This window comes from Microcebus murinus, chromosome 2 (genome assembly GCF_040939455.1).
Source record: "Microcebus murinus isolate Inina chromosome 2, M.murinus_Inina_mat1.0, whole genome shotgun sequence".
Classification (NCBI taxonomy): Eukaryota; Metazoa; Chordata; class Mammalia; order Primates; family Cheirogaleidae; genus Microcebus; species Microcebus murinus.
In genome coordinates, this window is record NC_134105.1 from 49,412,114 (window position 1) to 49,434,681 (window position 22,568).

General features: G+C 34.7%; 1 protein-coding gene across 2 annotated transcripts in view; it reads left to right on the top strand.

Moving 5' to 3' along the window:
- ALG6 (ALG6 alpha-1,3-glucosyltransferase) overlaps positions 1 to 22,568 on the top strand; it is a 51,816-nt gene that overhangs the window by 25,473 nt on the left and 3,775 nt on the right. For both annotated transcript variants that reach the window (XM_020288992.2, XM_020288990.2), the window contains exons 8-13: positions 1,337 to 1,522; positions 2,125 to 2,260; positions 4,627 to 4,712; positions 6,134 to 6,218; positions 8,450 to 8,520; positions 22,500 to 22,568. In XM_020288992.2, the coding sequence (XP_020144581.1) occupies positions 1,337 to 1,522; positions 2,125 to 2,260; positions 4,627 to 4,712; positions 6,134 to 6,218; positions 8,450 to 8,520; positions 22,500 to 22,568 (633 nt within the window). The remainder of the gene's footprint in view (positions 1 to 1,336; positions 1,523 to 2,124; positions 2,261 to 4,626; positions 4,713 to 6,133; positions 6,219 to 8,449; positions 8,521 to 22,499) is intronic.

Below are 22,568 nucleotides of genomic sequence, written 5' to 3' on the forward strand. Positions count from 1 at the left end.
TATACTAGAGATAGGGTCTCGCTCTTGCTCAGGCTGGTTTTGAACTCCTGACCTCGAGCGATCCGCCTGCCTCGGCCTCCCAGAGTGCTAGGATTACAGGCGTGAGCCACCACGCCCGGCCTTATGTTTACATTTTTGATACTTAAAGTAAGGAACATTTAAACAAACAAATCTTAGAAGATAAATTGATAAAAATTTGTACATATCTATCCAATTTTTCTTCTAATGTATCAAATATACTACCTGCCCCCATCTCTAGGGGAACAAAAAGACATAATATTAATACACAGCAACATGGTTGTTTAGTTAATTTAACTGCTTTTCCTTTTGATGCCAATCTATTTTAATTATAATAAAATTAGTATGTGTGTGTATCTGTCATTTATATGGAGGGGACTGCATTTATAGTGCTAACTTCTATACTAGCTGCCGTGGATAGTTTATTTTATTTCTTGGGAATATTCCTTCATTTGTTGCCTGGGCGTAAATGCTTGGCTACCTAATAATCTTTGCAAAGGCATGGGGTGACATTTGACTTCTCCATTTAGGGATTTTAAGTTAATCTCTTTGTTTTCTTTTTTACATATTACTCAAACACTCCAATCTACTTGGTGTTGCTAAAGTTCTCTTGGGTCTTGGAGGGTGGATTGTCGCCTTGCTTCCCTGAGTTTATTCTATGCATTTCCTTTGCTGTGGCTTCTTTTTCATTTTGTTATCACTATCACTTCTGTCTTCCAGAAATATGTTGAAATTTTTATGATAACCCATACTCCTATTCTCTTTATGGCTATGAATTTATACTTTTAAAAAATTCCATTTCTTATCATTTTAAGGGTCTTGGTAAGGAGAGGAGGTAAACATGAGTGCTTAGCTCACCATTTTGAACTGAAAATCTCATTATGATGTTTTAATTAACAGTTATTAGTTTCTAACCAATGACGTATATTAATTTATATTATTGATGCATGTTATAGAGGAAGTTAGTGATCTCAGTAAGTTTTTTTTTTAAATTACTACTGTAGCATTGTTTTATTCTCTAGATTTTGGTATGTTATAGTAATATTGTGAAGTAATGTAACAGAAACAAAGCTATGTTTTAACTATTTAGAACTCTTTTAAACCTAAACAAATCGGTTGCTGTTTAGTAGTGGATTTAATAAATGTGAGGCTATTATATATACTTTCATGTTTGTTTATCACTTTGATACTTTCAATTTTCATTTGGACGTAGCTTTCATTGTTTATATTATCTTAAAATTGCATAAGAAATATTCTCTATAAAATACAAGATCTACCTCTTTTAATTATTGAGATAATTTCCTTGACACAGGAACATATATAATTCTGTGAGTCTTGGCTTTGCTTTGTGGGGTGTTCTTGGAGTATCTTGTGACTGGGACCTGTTAGGGTCACTGGCATTTTGCTTAGCTATAAATTATAAACAGATGGAACTATACCACTCCTTGCCATTTTTTTGCTTTTTACTTGGCAAGTGTTTTAAAAAAGATCTCAAAGGAAAAGGGTGAGTGACTTTTAAACACCAGAATTCAAAAATTTGCTTTAAAATAGTTTTTTTGGCATGCTTAATTGTAGGAAGGTGATCTTCCACTTTGCCTTTTGTTGATTTCTTATAAATGTGTTGGCCATGGTGTGAGTAGGAGGAAAGAGATTAAGTCATAGCCTGGTATTCTTTTATTTTAAATTTTCCTAACTAGAGAATTATTTTGATCAATATATATTTACTGGAGGTAATGGGGATTGGCTTGTTAGAGTACTGCTGTAGGGTTTCATCACTTTACAGCTTGTTCCATTTTATACTTATTATAAATACATTCTTCCCATTTGGTATTTTTTTCTTGACTACATTTCCCGTATTCCCATAGGAATGGCATCTAAGTGAAATGTTAATTAGGATGGTGATAGCAGTCTTTTTGTTGAAGTGCACATCTTAACAGTTGTGAATTTTTTTAACTCTGATTTGAGCAGACTCCCATCTTAAACCTATATTGGTAACATAGATTTAGCATTACTATACATTTGCATTCATTATATTCAGTGAGACTCAACTTGGTTTTTCAGAATTATTAACCTTTCCCTATCTTACTGCTTACCTTTGTTTTCTAGGTTTGTGTTGCTAATTAAGCTAGTTTGTACTGTTGTGGCTTCCTTCATTCTCTGCTGGCTGCCATTCTTTACTGAAAGGGAACAAACCTTGCAGGTTTTAAGAAGACTCTTCCCAGTTGATCGTGGATTATTTGAGGCATGTTTAAAAACTTTCCTCTCCTTTCTGTTACTGTATCTTTCCTGTGACCTTTAGGGATTTCATGTAGAAGACACACAAGGGCCCAGGTATGGTAGCTCATGGCTGTAATCCTAGTACTTTGGGAGGCTGAGGCGAGAGAATTGTTTGAGGCCAGGAGTTTGAGACCAGCATAGGCAAAATAATAAGACCCTATCTCTAAAAATAAAAAAAATAAGCCAGGTGCAGTAGTATGTACCTATAGTCTCAACTAATTGGGAGGCTGAGGTGAGAGAATTGCTTGCGCCCAGAGTTTGAGGTTGCAGCGAGTTATGATGATACCATTGCACTCCAGCCTGGGCAACAGAACAAGACCCTGTCTCTTTAAAAAAGACACACAGGAATAGAAACTTCAGCTACTCTCCTCCTATAATCATACCTTGCCAGTTATTTATTGTTTTTAGAGACAGTGTCTCACTATATTGCAAAGGCTGTACCTGCACTACAGCCTTGAACTCCTGAGCTCAAGTAATCCTCCTGCCTCAGCCTCCTGAATAGTGAGGACTATAGGCACGGGTACCTTGCTAGTTATTTAATTTAGCATATAACCCCTAGCTCAGCTGGCATTTTAATCAATAGGTAATATTTATGCCATTGTCAAATCCATAATTCAATTATATATTTTTCTAATGAAATAGGGTCCATAATGAAAGATAGTATAGAAGTTGCAGTTACAATTTTAACAGTTGTGTGATTTTTTTGGTTTATATACTCTTTTTAGTCTTAGAAAATTATTTGTTAAACTAATAATCATGTTTGCTTCAGAAAGATCTCATAATTCCTTATGAGATACATAACCTTCATCTATAGTAATTTTTAATGAGAATCTTTCAATTAATGCTAGTTTAATCACTCTTGTTAAACTTTTATTACATGAATAATTTGATCATTTAGATTTAGTAATTAAATCAAACAAACCATTTTTCTAAAACAAAAAGGCCTTTTAATAAAGTTACACAGAGACAACATATTTATAGATAATTTGCTTTTGAATAACATTTCTTTTAAAAAGAATTAGGGAAGCATATGTATCTTTCCAATTTTGAATATATACATTTCTATAGAATATCTTACAGTGGATTTATAGGAGGATGAAACAAGCATTTTGAAGGAGACTAAGAAAGGAGTTTGGTGTAAAGTAATGGGAACATGTGACTGTGGGTCACTGGGGATAATGGTAGTGGTGATACTGATAATAATATATGATCACTATTATTATTAATTGTTACCACTATTTACTTATTAGATGTGAGATATTTCCATGTAATTTTCTTTGATCCTTACAGTAGCTCTAAGGTAGCTGCTATCTCTGTTACAGTAACTCTGAGGTCACTATCAGGTTACTCTGAGGTTGCTATCCCCACTTTACATATAAGTAAACTGAGGTCAGAGATTCATGAAACTAGTATTTGACAGAGCTGTCATTTGAACTTTGAAAATTGTACTCCCAATCTCTTCTTTATATAACCTCTAACTAACACCTATATAAAGAAAAATTTAATTCTCCATATAAGCAGCCTAGTTATTTGCCTTACCTTCCATTTCAGAAATGGTATTTATCATGATAATTATAAAAATTAGTATAAGACATGCTTGATGTTTCCAGTCTCTTCCATTCACTTGTTGCCCTCAAAATCTGAAGAACATTTTCTTTGATGTAACTGAGGAATGTGGGATGGTATATTTGTCAGTGACAGTTACTTTATTGTTGTGATGCCTAGACAGCTGAGAGTCAAGCAGTTGTTTGGAGGATGAGTTTTACCAGCATGAGAGGTATAGTTACAATTTAATTTTGAAAGTAATCCTAGCATAACCGCTAATGTCTTTAAAATTCTTGACTTATTAGCAATTACTTCTTGTCATTGCTAGTGGCTTTTAGGTTACTTTAAATAAATTCAGGTGTGTGATAAAAATGGGTCAAATGTAATATGTATTCTATAAATTAGGGGAAAAAAGATTTCTAAGAAAAACTTCCAAAGATAAGCAACTTAAGTATTTAGGGATAGTGTACCGCTTTTTGAAAAATATTTAGTATTTCTTGGGAATATCTATGATTGGTCAATGATTTAGATCAGCTCTCATGTAAAACAAATGAAAAATGCTTGGGAGTGTGCTTGTGTATATGTTTATTTCTTGTTATTAATGTTTATTAATAATTTATTAATATTAGATAGTAGATTAATAATGTTATTAATCTACTTTGTTATAATTGTGAATAAAAGTTTTATATATCTTAAAAGTTTATTAGAGATTATGGGCTGTACTTTGTGGGGTGTAATATTTCTTTCAATTATATCAGAATGTAAAATCAACAAATCTCTTTTAAGGATAAAGTAGCCAATATTTGGTGTAGCTTCAGTGTCTTTCTGAAGATTAAGGATATTTTGCCACATCACATCCAGATAATAATCAGGTAAGAGACACAAAGTTTGTATATAGTATTGTATAGCTACTCTCTAAAAGCATTATTGTAATTAATATTTGATTTTTCTGGCATCAGTAGGGAATGAGGTCTTTTTCATTAGTAAATTTTCCACATAACTTAAATGTATCTGTCTACACAATAAAACTCTTTTCTTTGAATTGTTTTATGTGAAAGTCTTTCTGAATTGTTACCTAATTCTCTGCTTAAACAGAGAGTACACTACACATGATTTAACATTATCTTGAAGAGTCATGATTTTCAGTGATGTATCCATCAGGGTCAATTAGAATTAGAAGGAGTAGGTCACTGTGTAGTGTGTGTGTGTTTGTGTCTGTGTTTGAATTTATAATAAGGAATTGGCTTATGCAGATGTGGGGGCTGACAGGCAAACTGGAACTCCACAAGGCAGACCCTCTGGAAGGAATATCTAGGGGGAAGGAAGAGTAATTCATAACCATATGCCTTTAGGGAAGATCTAAGCCCTCTTTTAAAAGGTTAGGCCCTTCAGGATAATTTACCTTTTGATTAACTTAAAATCAGCTGAATAGGGACTTTACCTCTCCAAAATCTCTTCACGGCAGCATCTAAAGATAGTGTTTGAATAACTGAGGGAAGGTGCTGCCTCCGTCTGGCCTTCAATTCTTGGGAGAATTTCCCTTGTGGCCCACCCTAACAAGAAGCATACAGGAAGGGAATTCTTGGGACTTTAGTCCAGCCTAGCTAAGCTGATAAGTCATAAAGTTACCACAACTGGGAAAAATCAGTTCTTGTATTAGGTTATATACTTGTTTTCAGGGCTTGCTATTTGCCATGGTACTAAATGGCACCAGACCACTCTTGAGCCTGTGTGCATTAATCTAGGTTTTTTTCCCTTCCTACCTATCAGCCATTTTTAGGAGAAGCTCTAGTAGTTTCCGGCTGCCTTTTAAACTTGTTCTGATTTACCATGGGTTTGAAAGTCAGATAATCACCTTTTGTGAAATGAGGGCTAGACTCTTTTGTGAGTAAAGTTTAGGAATGTTTATGTTACAGATACAGCATTATCTCATACCTCATTATGTTTTCTTATTTTGAGTGTTTGGTGATTGACCTTCAACTATATATATATATATCATTGTATCTTTTCTGTACATCATATTAAATACTAAACTAACAGAAGCAATATTTAGTATTATGATATTTTGTTCTGTATTATATCATGTAATCATTTATGAAAGTATATATGTATTTTAATGTATGATTTTATGTAAATGTTATTTTGTCTTAATTTAAATTTAATAAATAAAAGTAAACTTTAATTTAAAATTAAATTAAATACATAATGTGATCCTTATATTTTAAAAAATATTTGTTTTAGTTATATTTATATCTCTATAAAAAACAATTTTATTTTTATTATTATTTTTTAGCTTTTGTTTTACATTTTTGAGTCTGCTTCCTTCATGCTTAAAATTAACACTTCAGCCCTCTCCCAAAGGATTCAAATTTACTCTGGTAAGTTTTTCATTACTTTTAATTCTTCCTACAACAATCTTTTAAAAATTATTTTCTTGTTCTGTACAGGATTTAGTGGATTGGGAAAGAGGACATTCATTTATTTGGCAAACATTTATTGAGTGCTTCCCATTCTTAGGTGCTATGTTGGACATCAGGCTAAGCAATGAGAATCTTTCAGTTTAATTCAACAGTTATTTAATTTGTTTTATATTAGTTAATGGGGTAATACAAAGAAGAAAACAGTGGTGATAAACATATACTTAAATAATTATGCTATAAAGCAGATGGTATTAAGTTCTGTCAGGTACAAATGAAGTCCTAAGTTGGTGTGGGAAAGGGAGATATTATCTTGGGGGAAGATTTTAGACAGCTGTTTAGAGCAAGTAGGATTTGAGCCAAGTTTTGAACGCTGGGCAAGATTTGGAACAGGAGGTTATATAGCAGAAGATAAATTCAAGACAAGAGGAAGTTGAAGGTATAGAGGTGGGAAAGGACAGGCAATGTTCTGGGAACAGCTATTAAACAGTAAAATTTGTGTGACTTTTATGTGTGTGTTGTGTGTAGGAGAGGAGATGGTGAGAAAGGAGGGTCAAAAAGGATCAAACTATAGAAGATCTTGAATGTCTGGTTGAAAGATTTGGAGTTAGATTTGTGTGCAAGAGGAGCCAAAAGAAGATTTTTGGGAAGGAGACGAGGCAGATCTCTGTTTTAGTAAGATGACTTGTGTCAGTTTGAGATGGGTTGGGTATATTTTCCATAGTTTAGGGTTTTTCTGAGAGGGTTTACAAATTCTTCCTGGTTGTATTTCGGTGGTATTTAAAATTTTTTCCTCTATACCATGGTCTATAAAATGACATTTAACAAATACTTTTTATAGTATCAAGAACATTTTGTTTATGAAAACAGTAAGTCCTAGTAGATTTATAAGATGACAACAGTTTAGAAATTAAGGTTCCAATTCTGGAACTGCCACTTACATATGTTACATTCTAAAAACAAGCTAAACAGAACAGTGAAACATTTCAAAAGTGCATCTCAGTACCAGAATACAAAAAGGATAGTTTCATGTTCCTCTTATTTTTTATTACCTTTTTATTGACAATTTCTGTTGTTTTGTTCTGTGAATAAACTCTGAAAATACCAAGTCATCTGTTGGTAATATTCTATAGGACATTTAGAACAGGATTGACATACTTAGTGATGCTTTGATATCTTCAATAGGCTTAACTTGAAATATTTTCAAGCTTATGACAGATTATTTTTCTAGGAAATAGCATGCTAAATAAAGGTATATTTCAAAGATAATGGAATAGAATTTCAGAGTTTGGGCAACTTAGGCAGAGAGATGATTACTTTTTGGATTATAAACCAGAAAAAACATTTTCTTAATTTCCTAATTTTATTCTGTTTGCTATGTTTTAAAATAAGCCATTGTGTTAAAAATTTTTTAGAAACTTATGATTTTTGTTATTTCATTCTTGTTGATAATGCTTTGAATTCTTATATATTTCTGAGAGCTTTAAGAACATTTCCTATCATAATTATTTTAAAAGTATTTTCCTTTTAATCAAATGGCAGAGGTGAATGAAGAGAAGAGGAAGGATATTGTATTTAGGAGGTGCTGTAGATGGGAGTTGCTGATGGAGATGTATAGCTTATACAAGACAATAATTCAGGTGTTTTGCTTGAATAACTAGATGGAGGTATAGACAGCTGTCTAATAATACAGAACAGAAACTTCTGAAAATAGATTTAAGTAATTTTTCATTTTAAACCCCAAATAGCACATTATGAATTTATAAAAAACATTTAGTATGTTTTATTGAAGTGTACATTTTAAAAATACTGAAATAGATTTGGCAGTTGATTTTGACCTTGTCCTTCACACTTTCAAATTTAAATTGTCAGAGATTTCAAGGGAGGATGAAGGTATGATTGTTGTGTCTGAGGTATTAAGTAGTTTTGTTTATTAGTAAGTGAGTCTCAGTGAACTTTTTTTTAGATGGTTAAGTAAAGCTTTATAGTCATTGTTTTCTGAAAAAATATTTTTATTTTTAAATTTGATTAAAATGTTATACATATTAGTGTTATGTTTACATTTTACTTCTAGATAGAAGCTATAATAAACTTTTAACTTTTTTTGAAATGATTGTTATTTAGGTTCAAAATTGACTTGATATTGTATTTTATAAGTTATAATATCTCATTTTCCTTCTTTTTTCTTAAAGGTTAGCTGTGCACTATCATTCTTCTTATTTTCTTTCCAAGTGCATGAAAAGTCCATTCTCTTGGTATCATTGTAAGTAGAAATGTTTGAAGTATGCATTTATTATGTGTTTATAACATATAAAAAGTTTATTATTTACATGTAAATATTCATTTGAATGCAGAGCCCACACAAATGTTGTATCTTTGCATAAAACTATCTCAGTCATATTTTTCTAGAATAATATCTATGACTTTACTTCTTTCCCATATACAGTACTTTAAAAAAAAAAAGGTAGAATTATTATTGACATACTTTTTATTTCTTCCTATTTCTTCATCTACATTTTCTATATGCTAATAAAAATTATATCCTCCAAAGAGGCTTATCTCAGATTACAGCCTGTTTGTCATTTTATTTGTTTCATTGTATTCATTTTCACATCTATTCAGTAGCCTTGTTTCGCTATTTACTTCCATGGTGTCTTTTATATGTTGCCTCCTTTCTGTTTCTTTTTTGCCACAACCTTTGTTTAGACTCTATTGGCAAACCCTAACCAGGCTACTTTGTTTTAGGAGCATTAAATTTTTTTCCTGGTCTTCATAGAAAGAACTGGGTGACAGTTGGAGGTATAATATCCAGTATCCTAATACTAAAATAGTGTTTGCCCAGAATACTTTGGAATACTTGAATCCTCTGCTAGGTCACTCCTGACTAACCACTACTCTACCTCTCACCCTGTATTCCCTGGGTTCCTATAGAAGATAGACATACAGAGTGACCAATGACAACTGGAAGGCAGTATGGCTTGTATTTGGTGAAGCTTTGGACTAAAACCTTAATGCAGAGCTTTCCAGGAAACTGGGTTGGCCTATCTGGAAGGCTTCTTGGCTCTGAACAAAATAGTCTCATTTCATTGCAGACTGAGATGACTGCTTACTGTCATCTGCTGAAGCCCAAACCTGAGTTAGATCTCACCACTGTTATGAAGCTAGGATGAAACTACACAAATCCCTAGTGCCAGTGGATGAAACTATGGTGAGGTATTACTTCCGAATATGTTTATTTTCCCCAGAATTTCTACTTCATAGAAAGGCAGCCTATTTAAGTTCTGTAATCTGACCAGATTAATTTTCAGACCCTGAACTTCCAGGGGTTCATTCTCTACAGCTCTACCCAGATTATTTGTAATAGCTCATGGCTTTAATACAATTTTGATCAAAAGATTTTAAAGTTAGCATTAAAAGTTGCTCTTGACCTGATCCCAGCTAATCTTTTATTAATCAGATATTCCATTTAATAAATATTTATTGAGTGCCTACTATGTGTCAGGCACTGTTCTGTGCGCTTGGGCTATATTTGTGAACAAAACAGACAAAAATCCCTGCCTTCTTATCTATCATTCTCAAGGATAAACACTAATAAAAAAAATAAAAACAAGACATTAAGTAGTGTATTAGAATAGTATGTAATAATAAATGCCATGAAGAAGAAATAACACAAGGCAAGGTAAATTGGGAGTACTAGAGGAGGGAATGCAGGTGCAGATTGCTATTTTAAATATGGATGTTAAGGTGGGCCTCACTGAAGATATTAGAGTGGCTCAGAGGAGGTGGGGAAGTTAGCTGTATGGATATCTGGGAGAATAACAGTCTAGACAGTGTGAACAGTCAGTGCCACGGCCCTAAGATTGGAGTATGCCTGGTATGTTTAGGGAACAACAAACTGGCCAGTGTGGCTACAGTGGAGTGATCAAAGTGGGGAGTATTAGAACATGAAGTCAAAGAGGTAGCAGGGGTCCAAATTATGTAGTACCTTGTAGGCCATATTAGGAACTTTGGTTTTTATTCTGAAGGGAATGGGGAACCTTAGGAGGCTTTTGAGGAAGTAACTTTATCTGACTTAATATTTTAAAAGAATCACTTTGGCTGTGGGTCAAGTAGAGAGTATATGGAGCAAGTGTAGAAAACATGGAGACTATTCAGAGGGCTATTACCATAATCTAGTAAGAGATGGTGGTGTCTGGGACCAAGATAGTAATAGTGGGATAAGTGAGAATAGTTTTTGGGTTTAGTATATGTAGAACCAGAAGGTTTCCTGATGATTTGGGTGTAGCATGTGAGGGAAGGAGAAAAATCAAAGGCGTGTATATGGTTTTTGGCCTGGAACTAGAAGGATGAAACAGCCATTGACTGAATGGAGAAGACTTCAAGTGGAGCAGGATTAGGCTAGGTGTGGACAGGGTAAAAGGTTTCTGAGTGTTTAACATGTCTTTGAACATCCAAGCAGAGGTGTAGAGTCAGCATTTGGATATGAATCTGGATTGGATATATAAGTGGAGTTCTAAAGAGAGGTTAAGCTGGAGATGTAAATTTAGGAGTTTGTCAGTAGAGATGATATTTAAAATCATGAGACTGGATGAGATCACCAAAGAAGTGAGTATTGACAGAGAAGACGACTGAGGATTGAGTCCCAAGCCATAGTGTTACGAGGACTGGGATAAGAGGTGAATAGGAAAGACCAGCGAGGTAAGATGAAAACCATGAGAGTTGATTGACATCCTAAAAGTGGAGTGACAGCTGAGTGAAGGTGTTTTAAGGACGTGAGGTGATCAATTGTATCATATGCTGCTAATAGGTCAAATAAGATGAGGGCTGAGAACAGATTATTTGCCTTAGAAATAGGGAATTCACTGGTGACTTTGACAAGGCCAGTGTTGGTGGAGTAATGGAGGGAAAAGCCTGATTTGAGTAGGTTTAAAAAAAAAATGAGGAGGGGGCGGAGCAAGATGGTTGAATAGAAACTTCCAGTGATCGTACCTCTGCACAAACACCAAATTCAACAAGTATACATGAAAGCAACACCTTCAGAAGAACCAAAAATCAGTCCACCAAGGCAGTACCACCAGGAGTCTGCAAGAATCACAGTATTACAGTGCTTGGGGGACCCTCAGTGCTGATACGGCTGCAGTAACCAAACATTTAAATCATAATACTCAATTCCCTTTGAACATCCAAAAAGCTTTCACAAAAAGGATGGGTTCAAACAAGCCCAGACTGTGAAGATTAAAATAAATACCTTCTCAAGTCAGGAATAGGCCTAAAATTAAAAATAAATAAATAAATAAATAAATAAATAAATACCTAACTCTTCAATGCCCAGACATTGAAGAACATCCACAAGTATCAAGAACATCCAAGAAAACACGACCTTAACAATCGACCTAAATAAGATACCAGTGACCAATCCTGGACTGATGGAGATATATGACCTTTCAGACAAAGAATTCAAAACAGCTGTTCTGAAGAAGCTTAATTAACTTAAAAACAACACAGAAAAGGAATTCGGGCCAGGCGCGGTGACTCACGCCTGTAATCCTAGCACTCTGGGAGTCCGAGGCGGGCGAATTGTTCGAGATCAGGAGTTCGAAACCAGCCTGAGCAAGAGCGAGACCCTGTCTCTACTATAAATAGAAAGAAATTAATTGGCCAACTCATATATATAGAAAAAGTTAGCTGGGCATGGTGGCGCATGCCTGTAGTCCCAGCTACTCGGGAGGCTGAGGCAGTAGGATTGCTTGAGCCCAGGAGTTTGAAGTTGCTGTGAGCTAGGCTGATGCCACGGCACTCACTCTAGCCTGGGCAACAAAGTGAGACTCTGTCTCAAGAAAAAAAAAAAAAAAAGAAATCATCTGAAGATATACAACTCATTGGTAATAGTAAGTATACAAATATAAAATACTCTATTGCTATAACTGCCATGTAAAAACTGCTTATATCTTGAGTAGGAAGACTAAATGACAAACATATCAAAAACAACTGTAACAATTTTTTGAGAGATAGATAGTATAAAAAGATAGGGATGGAAACAACAAAAATTAAAAAGTAGGGGAGGGGATAGAGTTAAAAAATAGAATTTCTGTGAGATTTCTGTTTGCCTGTTTGTTTGTAAGCAGAGTTGTCATATGTTTAAAATAATTGGTACCTGGACATTGTCTTGGAGGAAAAAAGAAGAAAGAAAAAATAAAATAAAATAAAATAAAATAAAATAATTGGTTATGTTTTTTGCAAACCTCATGGTAACTTTAAATCAAAAACCTACAATAGATACACAAAAAGGAAAAAGCAAGAAATAAAACACTCTACCAGAGAAAGTCATTTTTAATAAAGGAAGGCAGGAAGGAAGTAAAAAAGAAAGAGAGGACAACAAAACAACCAGAAATTGAATAACAACATTGCAGGAGTAAGTCCTTACCTAACAATAACAACATTGAATGTGATTGGATTAAATTCTCTAATCAAAAGACATAGAGTGGCTGAATGGATTTAAAAAACAATAGCTAACCTATATGTTGTCTGCAAGAAACACACTGTCCCTAGAAAGAGATACATAGACTGAAAATTAAGGGATGGAAAAAGATATTCCATGCAAATGGAAATCAAAAAAGAACAGGAGTAGCTATACTTCTATCAGATAAAATAGATTTCAAGACAAAAACTAAAAGGAGACAAAGAATACCATTATATATAGTGATAAAGGGGTCAATTCAGTAAGAGGATATAACAATTCTAAATATATATGCACCAAAACACTAGATCACCCAGATATATAAAGCAAATATTATTAGAGCTAAAGAGAGAGATAGACCCCAATAACAATAATTGTTGGAGACCTCAACACTCCACTTTCAACATCGGACAGATCATCCAGACAGAAAATCAACAAAGAAACATTGGACTTAATCTGCACTATAGACCAAATGGACCTAATAGATATTTACAGAGTGTTTTATCATACACTTGCAGAATACACATTCCTCTCAGCTCATGGATTATTCTCAAGAATAGACCATATGTCACAAAACAAGTCTTAAAAATTTCAAAAATGTTGAAATCATACCAAGTATTTTCTCTCACCATAATGAAATAAAACCAGACATCAATAACAAGAGGGACATTGGAAAATATACAAACACATGGAAATTAAACAATATGCTCCTGAATGATGGATCAGTGGGTCAATGAAGAGATTAAGAAAGAAATTTAAAAAATTTCTTGAAACAAATGAAAATATAACATATCAAAACCTATGGCATATAGGAAAAGCAGTAATAAGAGGAAAGTTTACAGCAGTGAGTGCTTGCATCAGAAAAGTAGAAAAGCTTCAAATAGACAACTTAGTGATGCATCTCAAAGAACTAGAAAAACAAGAGCAAACTAAACCCAAAATTAGTAGAAGAAAAGAAATAATAAAGATCAGAGCAGAAATAAATGAAATCAAAACCTCCCAATACAAAAGATCAACAAAATGAAAAGTGGATTTTTTGAAAAGATAAACAAAATTGACACACCTTTAGCCAGACTAACAAAAAAGAAAGAAGACCCAAATAAATAAAATGAGAAATGAAAAGGGAGACATTACTGATACTGCAGAAATCCAGAGGATCCTTAGAGACATAAGCAACATGTGACAGTAAGGAAAACCTAGAAGAAATGGATAAATTCTTAGACACATACAACCTACCAAGATTGAACCAGGAGGAAATCCAAAGCCTGAATAGACCAATAACAAGTAATGAGATAGAGGCGGTTATAAAAAGTCTCCCATCAAAGAAAAGCCCAGGATAGATGGTTTCACTGCTGAATTCTACCAAACATTCAAGAACTAATACCAATCTTACTTAAACTATTCCAAAAAATTGAGGCGGAGGGAATACTTCCAAAGTCATTATGTGAGGCCTATATCACCCTGATACCAAAACCACACAAAAAAGGAAAACTATAGGCCAGTACTTCTGATGAACATAGATGTAAAAATCCTCAACAAAATATGAACAAACTGAATTCAACAACATATTAAAAAGATTATTCATCATGATCAAGTGGGATTCCTCTCAGGAATTCAAGGATGGTTCAACATACATAAAGCAGTCAATGTGATACATCATATCAACAGATCAAAGGACAAAATCCATATAGTCACTTCGATTAATACTGAAAAAGCATTCGATAAAATTCAACATCTTGATAAAAACTGGATATGAAAGGAACTTATTGAGGTAAAACAATATGGCGATAAAAACGATAGAAGCCATGTGTGACAGACTCATAGCTAGTATATCATACTGAATGGGAAAAAACTGAAAGCCTTTCCTCTAAGATCACTCCTGTTATTCAACATAGAGATAGAAGTTCTAGCTAGAGCAGTCAGATAAAAGAAAGAAATAAAGTGTATCTTAATTGGAAAGGAAGAAGTCAAATTATCCTTATTTGCAGATGACATGATTTTAGATCTAGAGAAACCTAAAGACTCCACACACACACACACAAAAAACTATTAGAACTGATAAGCAAATTCAGTAAACTGGCAGGATACAAAATCAACATACAAAAATCAGTAGCATTTCTTTATGCTAACAGTAAATCTGAACAAGGAATCAAGAAAGAAATCTGATTTACAATAGCTACAAATAAAATACTTAGGAATAAACTTAACCAAAGAAGTGAAAGATCTCTGTAAAGAAAAGTATAAAATATTGATGAAAGAAATGAAAAAAATGGAAGATATTCCATTCCTATTGATTTAAAGAATCAATATCGTTAAAATGTCCATATTACCCGAAGCAATCTACAGATTGAATGCAATCCCTAGCAAAATCCCTATGACATTCTTCACAGAAATAGAAAAAATAATCCTAAAATTTATGTGGACCACAAATGACCCAGAATAGCTAAAGGTATCCTGAGCAAAAAGAACAAAACTGTAGGAATCACATTACCTGACTTCAAAGTATACTACAGAGCTGTATTAACCAAAACAGCATTGTACTGGCATAAAAACAAGACACATTGACCAATGGCACAGAATAGAGAATTCAGAAATAAATCTACACATCTTATCTTTGTAAATGTACCAAGAACATAAAATGTTCATAAGAACATAAAATGCAAAAGGATAGTCTCTTCAATTAATGGTGCTGGGAAAACTGGATATTTATATACAGAAGAATGAAATTAGGCCCTTATCTCTGGTCATATACAAAAACCAAATGAAAATGGATTAAAGACTTAAATCTAAGACCTGAAACTATGAAACTACTAAAAGAAAATATTGGGGAAATGGTTCAGGGCATTGGTCTGGGCAAGGACTTTTTGAGTAATAACCCTTAAAGCACAGGCAAGCAAAGCAAAATTGGACAAATGGGATCACCTCAAGCTAAAAAGCTTCTACACAGCAAAGGAAACAATCAGCAAAGTCAAGAGACAACCCACAGAATGGGAGAAAGTATTTGCAACGTACCCGTCCAAAAAGGGATTAATAATTAGAATATAATGTGCTCCAACAAGTCAATAGGAAAAAATAAAATAATCTGATTAAAAAATGGGCAAAGGATCTGAATAGCCGTTCTCAAAAGAAGATATACAGATGCCCAACAAGTATACGAAAAAATACTCACCATCATTAGTCATCAGAGAAATGCAAACCAAAACTGTAATAAGATATCATCTCACCGCAGTTAAAATGGCTTTTATCAAAAAGATAGGCAAAAAAGAATGCTGATGAGGATGTGAAAAAGGGGGACCTTCCTACACTCTTGATGGGAATATAAATTAGTGCAACCATTATGGAGAACAGTATGGAGGTTCCTCAAAAAACTAAAAATACAACTACCATATGAGCCAGCAATTCCACTGCTGGATACATATCCAAAGGAGGAGAAATGAGCATATCGAAAAGATATCTGCACTCCACCTTTATTGCAGCATTATTCGCAATAGGCAAAATTTGAAATCAACCTAAGTGTCTATCAACAGCTGAATGGATAAAGAAATGGTGGTATATATATACAATGGGATATTATATAGCCACAAAAAAAGAATGAAATCCTGCCATTTGCAACAGCATGGAAGGAACTGGAGAACTTTATGTTAAGTTTAATAAGCCAAACACATAAAGACAAATCTAGCATGTTTTCACCCATATGTGGGAGATAAATACTAAATACAAATGATCTCTGGAAACAGGGTAGAATGATGGCTACCAGAGGCTGGGAAAGGTAGCAGGGAGGAGAGGATAAAGTGAGGATGGTTATTGGGTGCAAAAGCATAGTTAGAGGCCGGGCACGGTGGCTCGCGCCTCTAATCCTAGCACTCTGGGAGGCTGAGGTGGGGGGATTGCTCGAGGTCAGGAGTTTGAAACCAGCCTGAGTGAGACTCAGTCTCTACTAAAAATAGAAAGAAATTAATTGACCAACTAAAAATATATATACAAAAACTTAGCCGGGCATGGTGGCACATGCCTGTAGTCTCAGCTACTCGGGAGGCTGAGGCAGCAGGATTGCTTGAGCCCAGGATTTGAGGTTGCTGTGAGCTAGGCTGATGCCACGGCACTCACTCTAGCCTGGGCAACAAAGTGAGACTCTGTCTCAAAAAAAAAAAAAAAAAATGCATAGTTAGATACAATGAAAAATATGTGATATAGCACAACAAAGTGACTATAATCAACAATAAGTTAGGATATACTTTAAAGTAACTAAAAGAGTGGAATTGGAATTATTCCTAATATAAAGAAGTGATAAATGCCAGAGATGATGGACACACTAACTACCCTGATTTGATTAATCCATATTGTATGCCTGTATCCAAGCATCACATGTACCCTATAACCATACACAACTGTTATGTACCCATAATTATAAAAAATAAAAAAATTAAATATTAGAGGAGAATAACTGAAGACAAGTATGGAAAGTTCTTGGTTATTTTAGAGAAATTTTAAAATTATTTAAAATAATTTTGGTAAAGTACATAAATTTTACCATTAGTACATTCACAATGTTATACAACTATCATCACTATCTACTTCCAGAACATTTTCATCACCTCACAAGGAAACCATACCCAAAGCAATCACTCCTTATTTTCCCTCTTCCCATTCCCTTCTAACCATGGATCTGCTTTTTGCAAATCTCTATGGATTTGTCTATTTGAGGTATTTCATATAAGTGAGGTCATATAGTATGGGGCCTACCTTTTTCACTTAGCATAATATTTTCAAGGTTTATCTGTGATGTATTAGGATTTCAGTCTGTTTTATACCTGAATAATATTGCATTGTATGGATATACCAAATTTATTCATCCATTCATCAGTTGATGGGCATTGCATTGGGTCATTTCTACCTTTGACTGTTGTGAATAGTACTACTGTGAACATTTATGTACAAATTTTTGTTTGAACACTTGTTTTCAGTTCTCCTGAGTACATATTCAGGAGTGGAACTGCGGGGTAACATGGTTATTCTATATTTAACTTAAGAACCACCAGACTGTTTTCCATAGCAGCTGTACCATTATGATTCTCATTAGTTATGTGTGAGGGCTTCAATTTCTCCACATCCTTTACTGCACTTGTTATTTTCCATTATTTTGATTATAGCCATGTTAGTGGGTATGAAGTGGTATTTCACTGTGGTTCTTACTCGTATTTCCCTAATGACTAATGATATTGAGCATCTTTTTACGTGCTTGTTGGCAGTATGTATATCTTCTTGAGAGGAAAGCCTATTTAAATCCTTTGTCCTTTGAACACTACTATTGGGACAAAAAAAAAAAAAAAAGTAAATCCTTTGTCCAATTTTTAGTTGGGTTGTCTTTTTGTTGAGTTTTAGGAGTTCTTTATATATTCTCGGTATTAACTTTTATTAGATATGTGGTTTGCAAATATTTTCTCCCATTTTTTTACCTTCTTTTTTCTTTTTTATTCTTCTTTTCCACATGCAGACCTTTTGGTTGATCATTTTACCTTCTTGATAGTGTTCTTTGATGCATAAAAGTTTTTAATATTGATGAATTTCCAATTTATCTTTTGTTGAATGTACTTTTGGTGTCATATCTAAGAAACCATTGCCACATCCAAGGTAATTCTAAGAGTTTTATGGATTTATATCTCATATTTAGGTCTGTCATCTAATTTAAGTTCATTTTTATATATGATGTGAGGAAGGTAGACTAGTCTTTAGAGGAGTTTTATTGAAAAGAGGAGCAGAGAAATAGGGCAATAACTGGTAGAGAACATAGAGTCAAGATAGGTTTTTTATTTTTATTTATTTTTTATAAAGAACAAAAATTTATTTTCTGACAATTCTGCAGGTTGGGAAGTCTAAGGTTAAGATGCCAGCATCTGGCAAGGGCCTTCTTGCTATGTCATCACATGGCAGAAAGCCTCACATGGCAGAAGACTTCATATGGCAGAAGGACAAAGGGAGAGAGACAAAAGGGGACCAAACCCACCCTTTTAAAATGATGTTAATCCCACCTATGAGGGCAGAGCCCTCATGGCCTAATCACCTCTTAAAGGGCGATTAAATTTCAACATAAGCTTTGAAAAGCACAAATATTCAAACCATAGCAGCAGGTGCATGAACCACTTAAGTGGCTCCTCCAGCCCCAGTCAAGCCTTCAGATGATTGCAGCCCTGACCAACTTCTTTTTCTTTTTTTTAAGACAGAGTCTCACTCTGTTGCCCTGGCTAGAGTGCCATGGCGACAGCCCAGCTCACAGTAGCCTCAAACTCCTGGGCTCAAGCGATCCTTCTGTCTCAGCCTTCTGAGTAGCTGGAACTACAGGCATGCACCACCATGCCTGGCTAATTTTTTCTATATATTTTTAGTTGGCCAATTAATTAACTAATTAATTAATTATATATTTTGCCAATTAATTTCTTTGTATTTTTAGTAGAGACGGGGTCTTGCTCTTGGTCAGGCTGGTTTTGAACTCCTGACCTTGAGCGATCTGCCCGCCTTGGCCTCTCATAGTGCTAGAATTACAGTCGTGAGCCACCGCGCCTGGCCCCTGGCCAACTTCTTGACAATCTCATGGAAGATCCTGAGTTAGAAACACCCAGCCAAGCTCCTCCTGACCTGTAGAGACTCTGAAATAGTAAATGTTTATTGTTTTATGCTGCTAAGTTTGGGGGTAATTTCTTAGCAGCAGTAGATAATTGATATACCCTGGATGGCTCAGATCATCCTTTTTTGTTTTATTTTATTTTATTTTTATTTATTTATTTTTTTATTTAAGCATATTATGGGGGTACAAGTGTTAAGGTTACGTATAGATAGGTTTTTTTAAAGAGAGGAGCAATAATGGCATGGGAATGATCAACAGAGAAGGAAAACTGATGATATAGGAGGGAGGTACGAATTGGCTTTGGACAGATATATGAATAGCTCATCTTCAGTAAAAGGAGTGATTAGAGTGTAATGGCACATATGCTGGGAAGGGAGTAGATGTGATGGTGGGTATCTGTGAAGGTTCTAATTGTTTCAGTTTTTTTATTGAAGTGAGAGGTAAAGTCATCAGCCAAGAGTGAGTTGGAGCTGTTCAAGTATAAGGAAAGGAGAAGGTGTGAAATATTTTTCTAAGGAGAGACAGTGTAAACAGATTAGGGAAATATTATATATAGGAATTACAGGGCACTTGAATATCATGATCATGTATTTAAAGTGAGACCAGTTTGGGTAAATGTGTTTCTCCAGAGCAGTTGCTAGCATGATTGGAGTAAGTGTAGGGGGGCGGGGGGTAGAGTTGGGTATTTCTAAGTCTGTGGTTTTGTCTGGTGAAGATAACTTCCTTGCTTAGGGGCTTAAGAGTGAATGCATGGGAGTGATTATAATGATTGAACTTTGAATTTAAGGTGAGTAAAAAGGGAAGAAGCCATGGGGGTGAGAAAAAGTGAAAAGGTTATAGGAGCAATGGATTGAAGTTCTTGGTGGAATCAAAAGATTGTTGGGGTAGGGCGTGGGCGCGGTGGCTCACGCCTGTAATCCTAGCACTCTGGGAGGCCGAGGCGGGTGGATTGCTCTAGGTCAGGAGTTCGAAACCAGCCTGAGGAAGAGCGAGACCCCCGTCTCTACTATAAATAGAAAGAAATTAATTGGCCAACTAATACATATAGAAAAAATTAGCTGGGCATGGTGGCGCATGCCTGTAGTCCCAGCTACTCGGGAGGCTGAGGCAGAAGGATTGCTTGAGCCCAGGAGTTTGAGGTTGCTGTGAGCTAGGCTGACGCCACGGCACTCACTCTAGCCTGGGCAACAAAGTGAGACCCTGTCTCAAAAAAAAAAGAAAGATTGTTGGAGTTGGGGTACCTAAAAGGCAGGAGATAGTGATCAGGGTAAAGGTCATGAACTGTGATCAGGGATGGGTAGTAGTCTAAAGCATGACCTTAAGGGATAGGATTAAAGATGAGATCACCGGAAGAGAGGAGTTCCAGCAAATGAGGTATGTTGGAAGGATTATCTATGTACATATTAAAATTGCCAAGAATTAAATAGTAGTGACAATTTGTAAGGAGCCTAGGAACTTGAGGTTGCTGTGAGCTAGGCTGATGCCACTGCACTCACTGTAGCCTGGGCAACAAAGTGAGACTCTGTCTCAAAAAAAAAAAAAAAAAAAAAGAACAAGAGAGGGAGAACAAGGAAGTTATCTCCCACCTTCAGGTCAAGTGATTTGGGAGCTATGGAAACAATAAAAATGAACAATTGAGAGGGCAGAGGGGCAGCATTGTCCTCAGGCAAGAGAGCCAGTGATTGTTTCAAACAGGTGGTGAAGGGACAGGTTCAGAGAAGAGGCTGAGGATGTACAAGATTTTGCTGCATGGTTCTGAATTTTAGGTACCTTGAGGTTAGGGGCTGAGTTATATTCATGTTTGTATTCCTTTCAGAACATTGCCTGTATGTACTGTTTTTGAGTAATGCTTGTGTTTGGTAAATAAATATTGAATGAATAAATGGGAAATAATTAAAAGCCAGATAGAACAATATTTATTAAGCACCTGCTATTAATATGTGCTTATTATTAACATGAACCCTTTAGAAAGCATTAAGCAGTGAAATGGAAAGGCCTCTAGTATTTTCTTTTAGTATAGTAGTTTTCAATCAGTTTATATATTTCCAGGGCTTAAATCTCATATACTAGTTGACACGGGGGAAAAATATCATCCTTCTAGGAAAGGGGGGCAATGCTCAAATCTTTATAGAGCATTTTTAAAAAGGAGATACAAAATCATAGTAATAATGATAAATATTATTCAACAACCACCTTTAGAAAGTTTATTTTTACATAAAAAAAATAAACACTAGATGATACTTTCAAAGAGTTATTTCAGCTAAACAATACAACATTAAAAAAAAATCACTAGATGATACTTTCAAAGAGTTATTTCAACTAAACAATACAAGGTATTATTATTTTCATTTACCCATAAGAAAATAGGTTAAATTAATCATTTGCTTAAGGTCACATAGTAAGTGTCAGAGATGGGACTAGGAATTGGGGCTTCTGACTAACCCTTTCTCCTTGAGCATTGTTACAGTTGAATCCAGGCGGTATTGGATCGGGAGTTGTGGTAATGCCACAGAATTTGGAGCTATGATCCTAAACAGCTCTTTGATAAAGGCAGTGGTTCCATTTATTGACATTATGCTTCCTGTATCTAGCCCTTTTCATGTAACCTCTTACTACTAATCTTTTCCTTTTTTATTTTAGTATTATCAACTTATTTCCCTTTATAACTCTTCTTTGTCTGTATTGTCCTTTTCAGTGGCATGATGATCCTGCCTGTTATACCTCTGGTTTTTAACTTAGCTGAGTAATATGTAACATGAAGGATCATAAGAGAGAAGTTTGAAAACAACTGTCTGAGAATTTATTTCATATTTACCAAGTAGTATGAAATATATGAGAAAGCTTTCTTTTTCTGAATGTGCAGATCTGTTTATCTGATCCTTTCCTTAAGCTACTTACTTGTATGATGGAGAAAAAAATATTCCATTAATGGTGTACTGGAAGCAGCAGTTTTCCATTTATTATAAGGAATTGACATTTTTTTGTCTAGACTAATTTAGTTTGGACTAAAATCATTCAGTAGTTCATAGGGAGACCTTCTTGGCTTTTTTTTTTTTTAACTACCCCTGAAAATCAGACAGATAAAATGTGTTCATAGTTTTTACAAGTAGGACCTGAAATTATATTCTGTAATATTAAAATTTTTTTTTCTTTATCATTTTAGACCAGTCTGCTTAGTTTTAAATGAAATTCCTTTCATGTCTACTTGGTTTTTACTTGTGTCAACATTTAG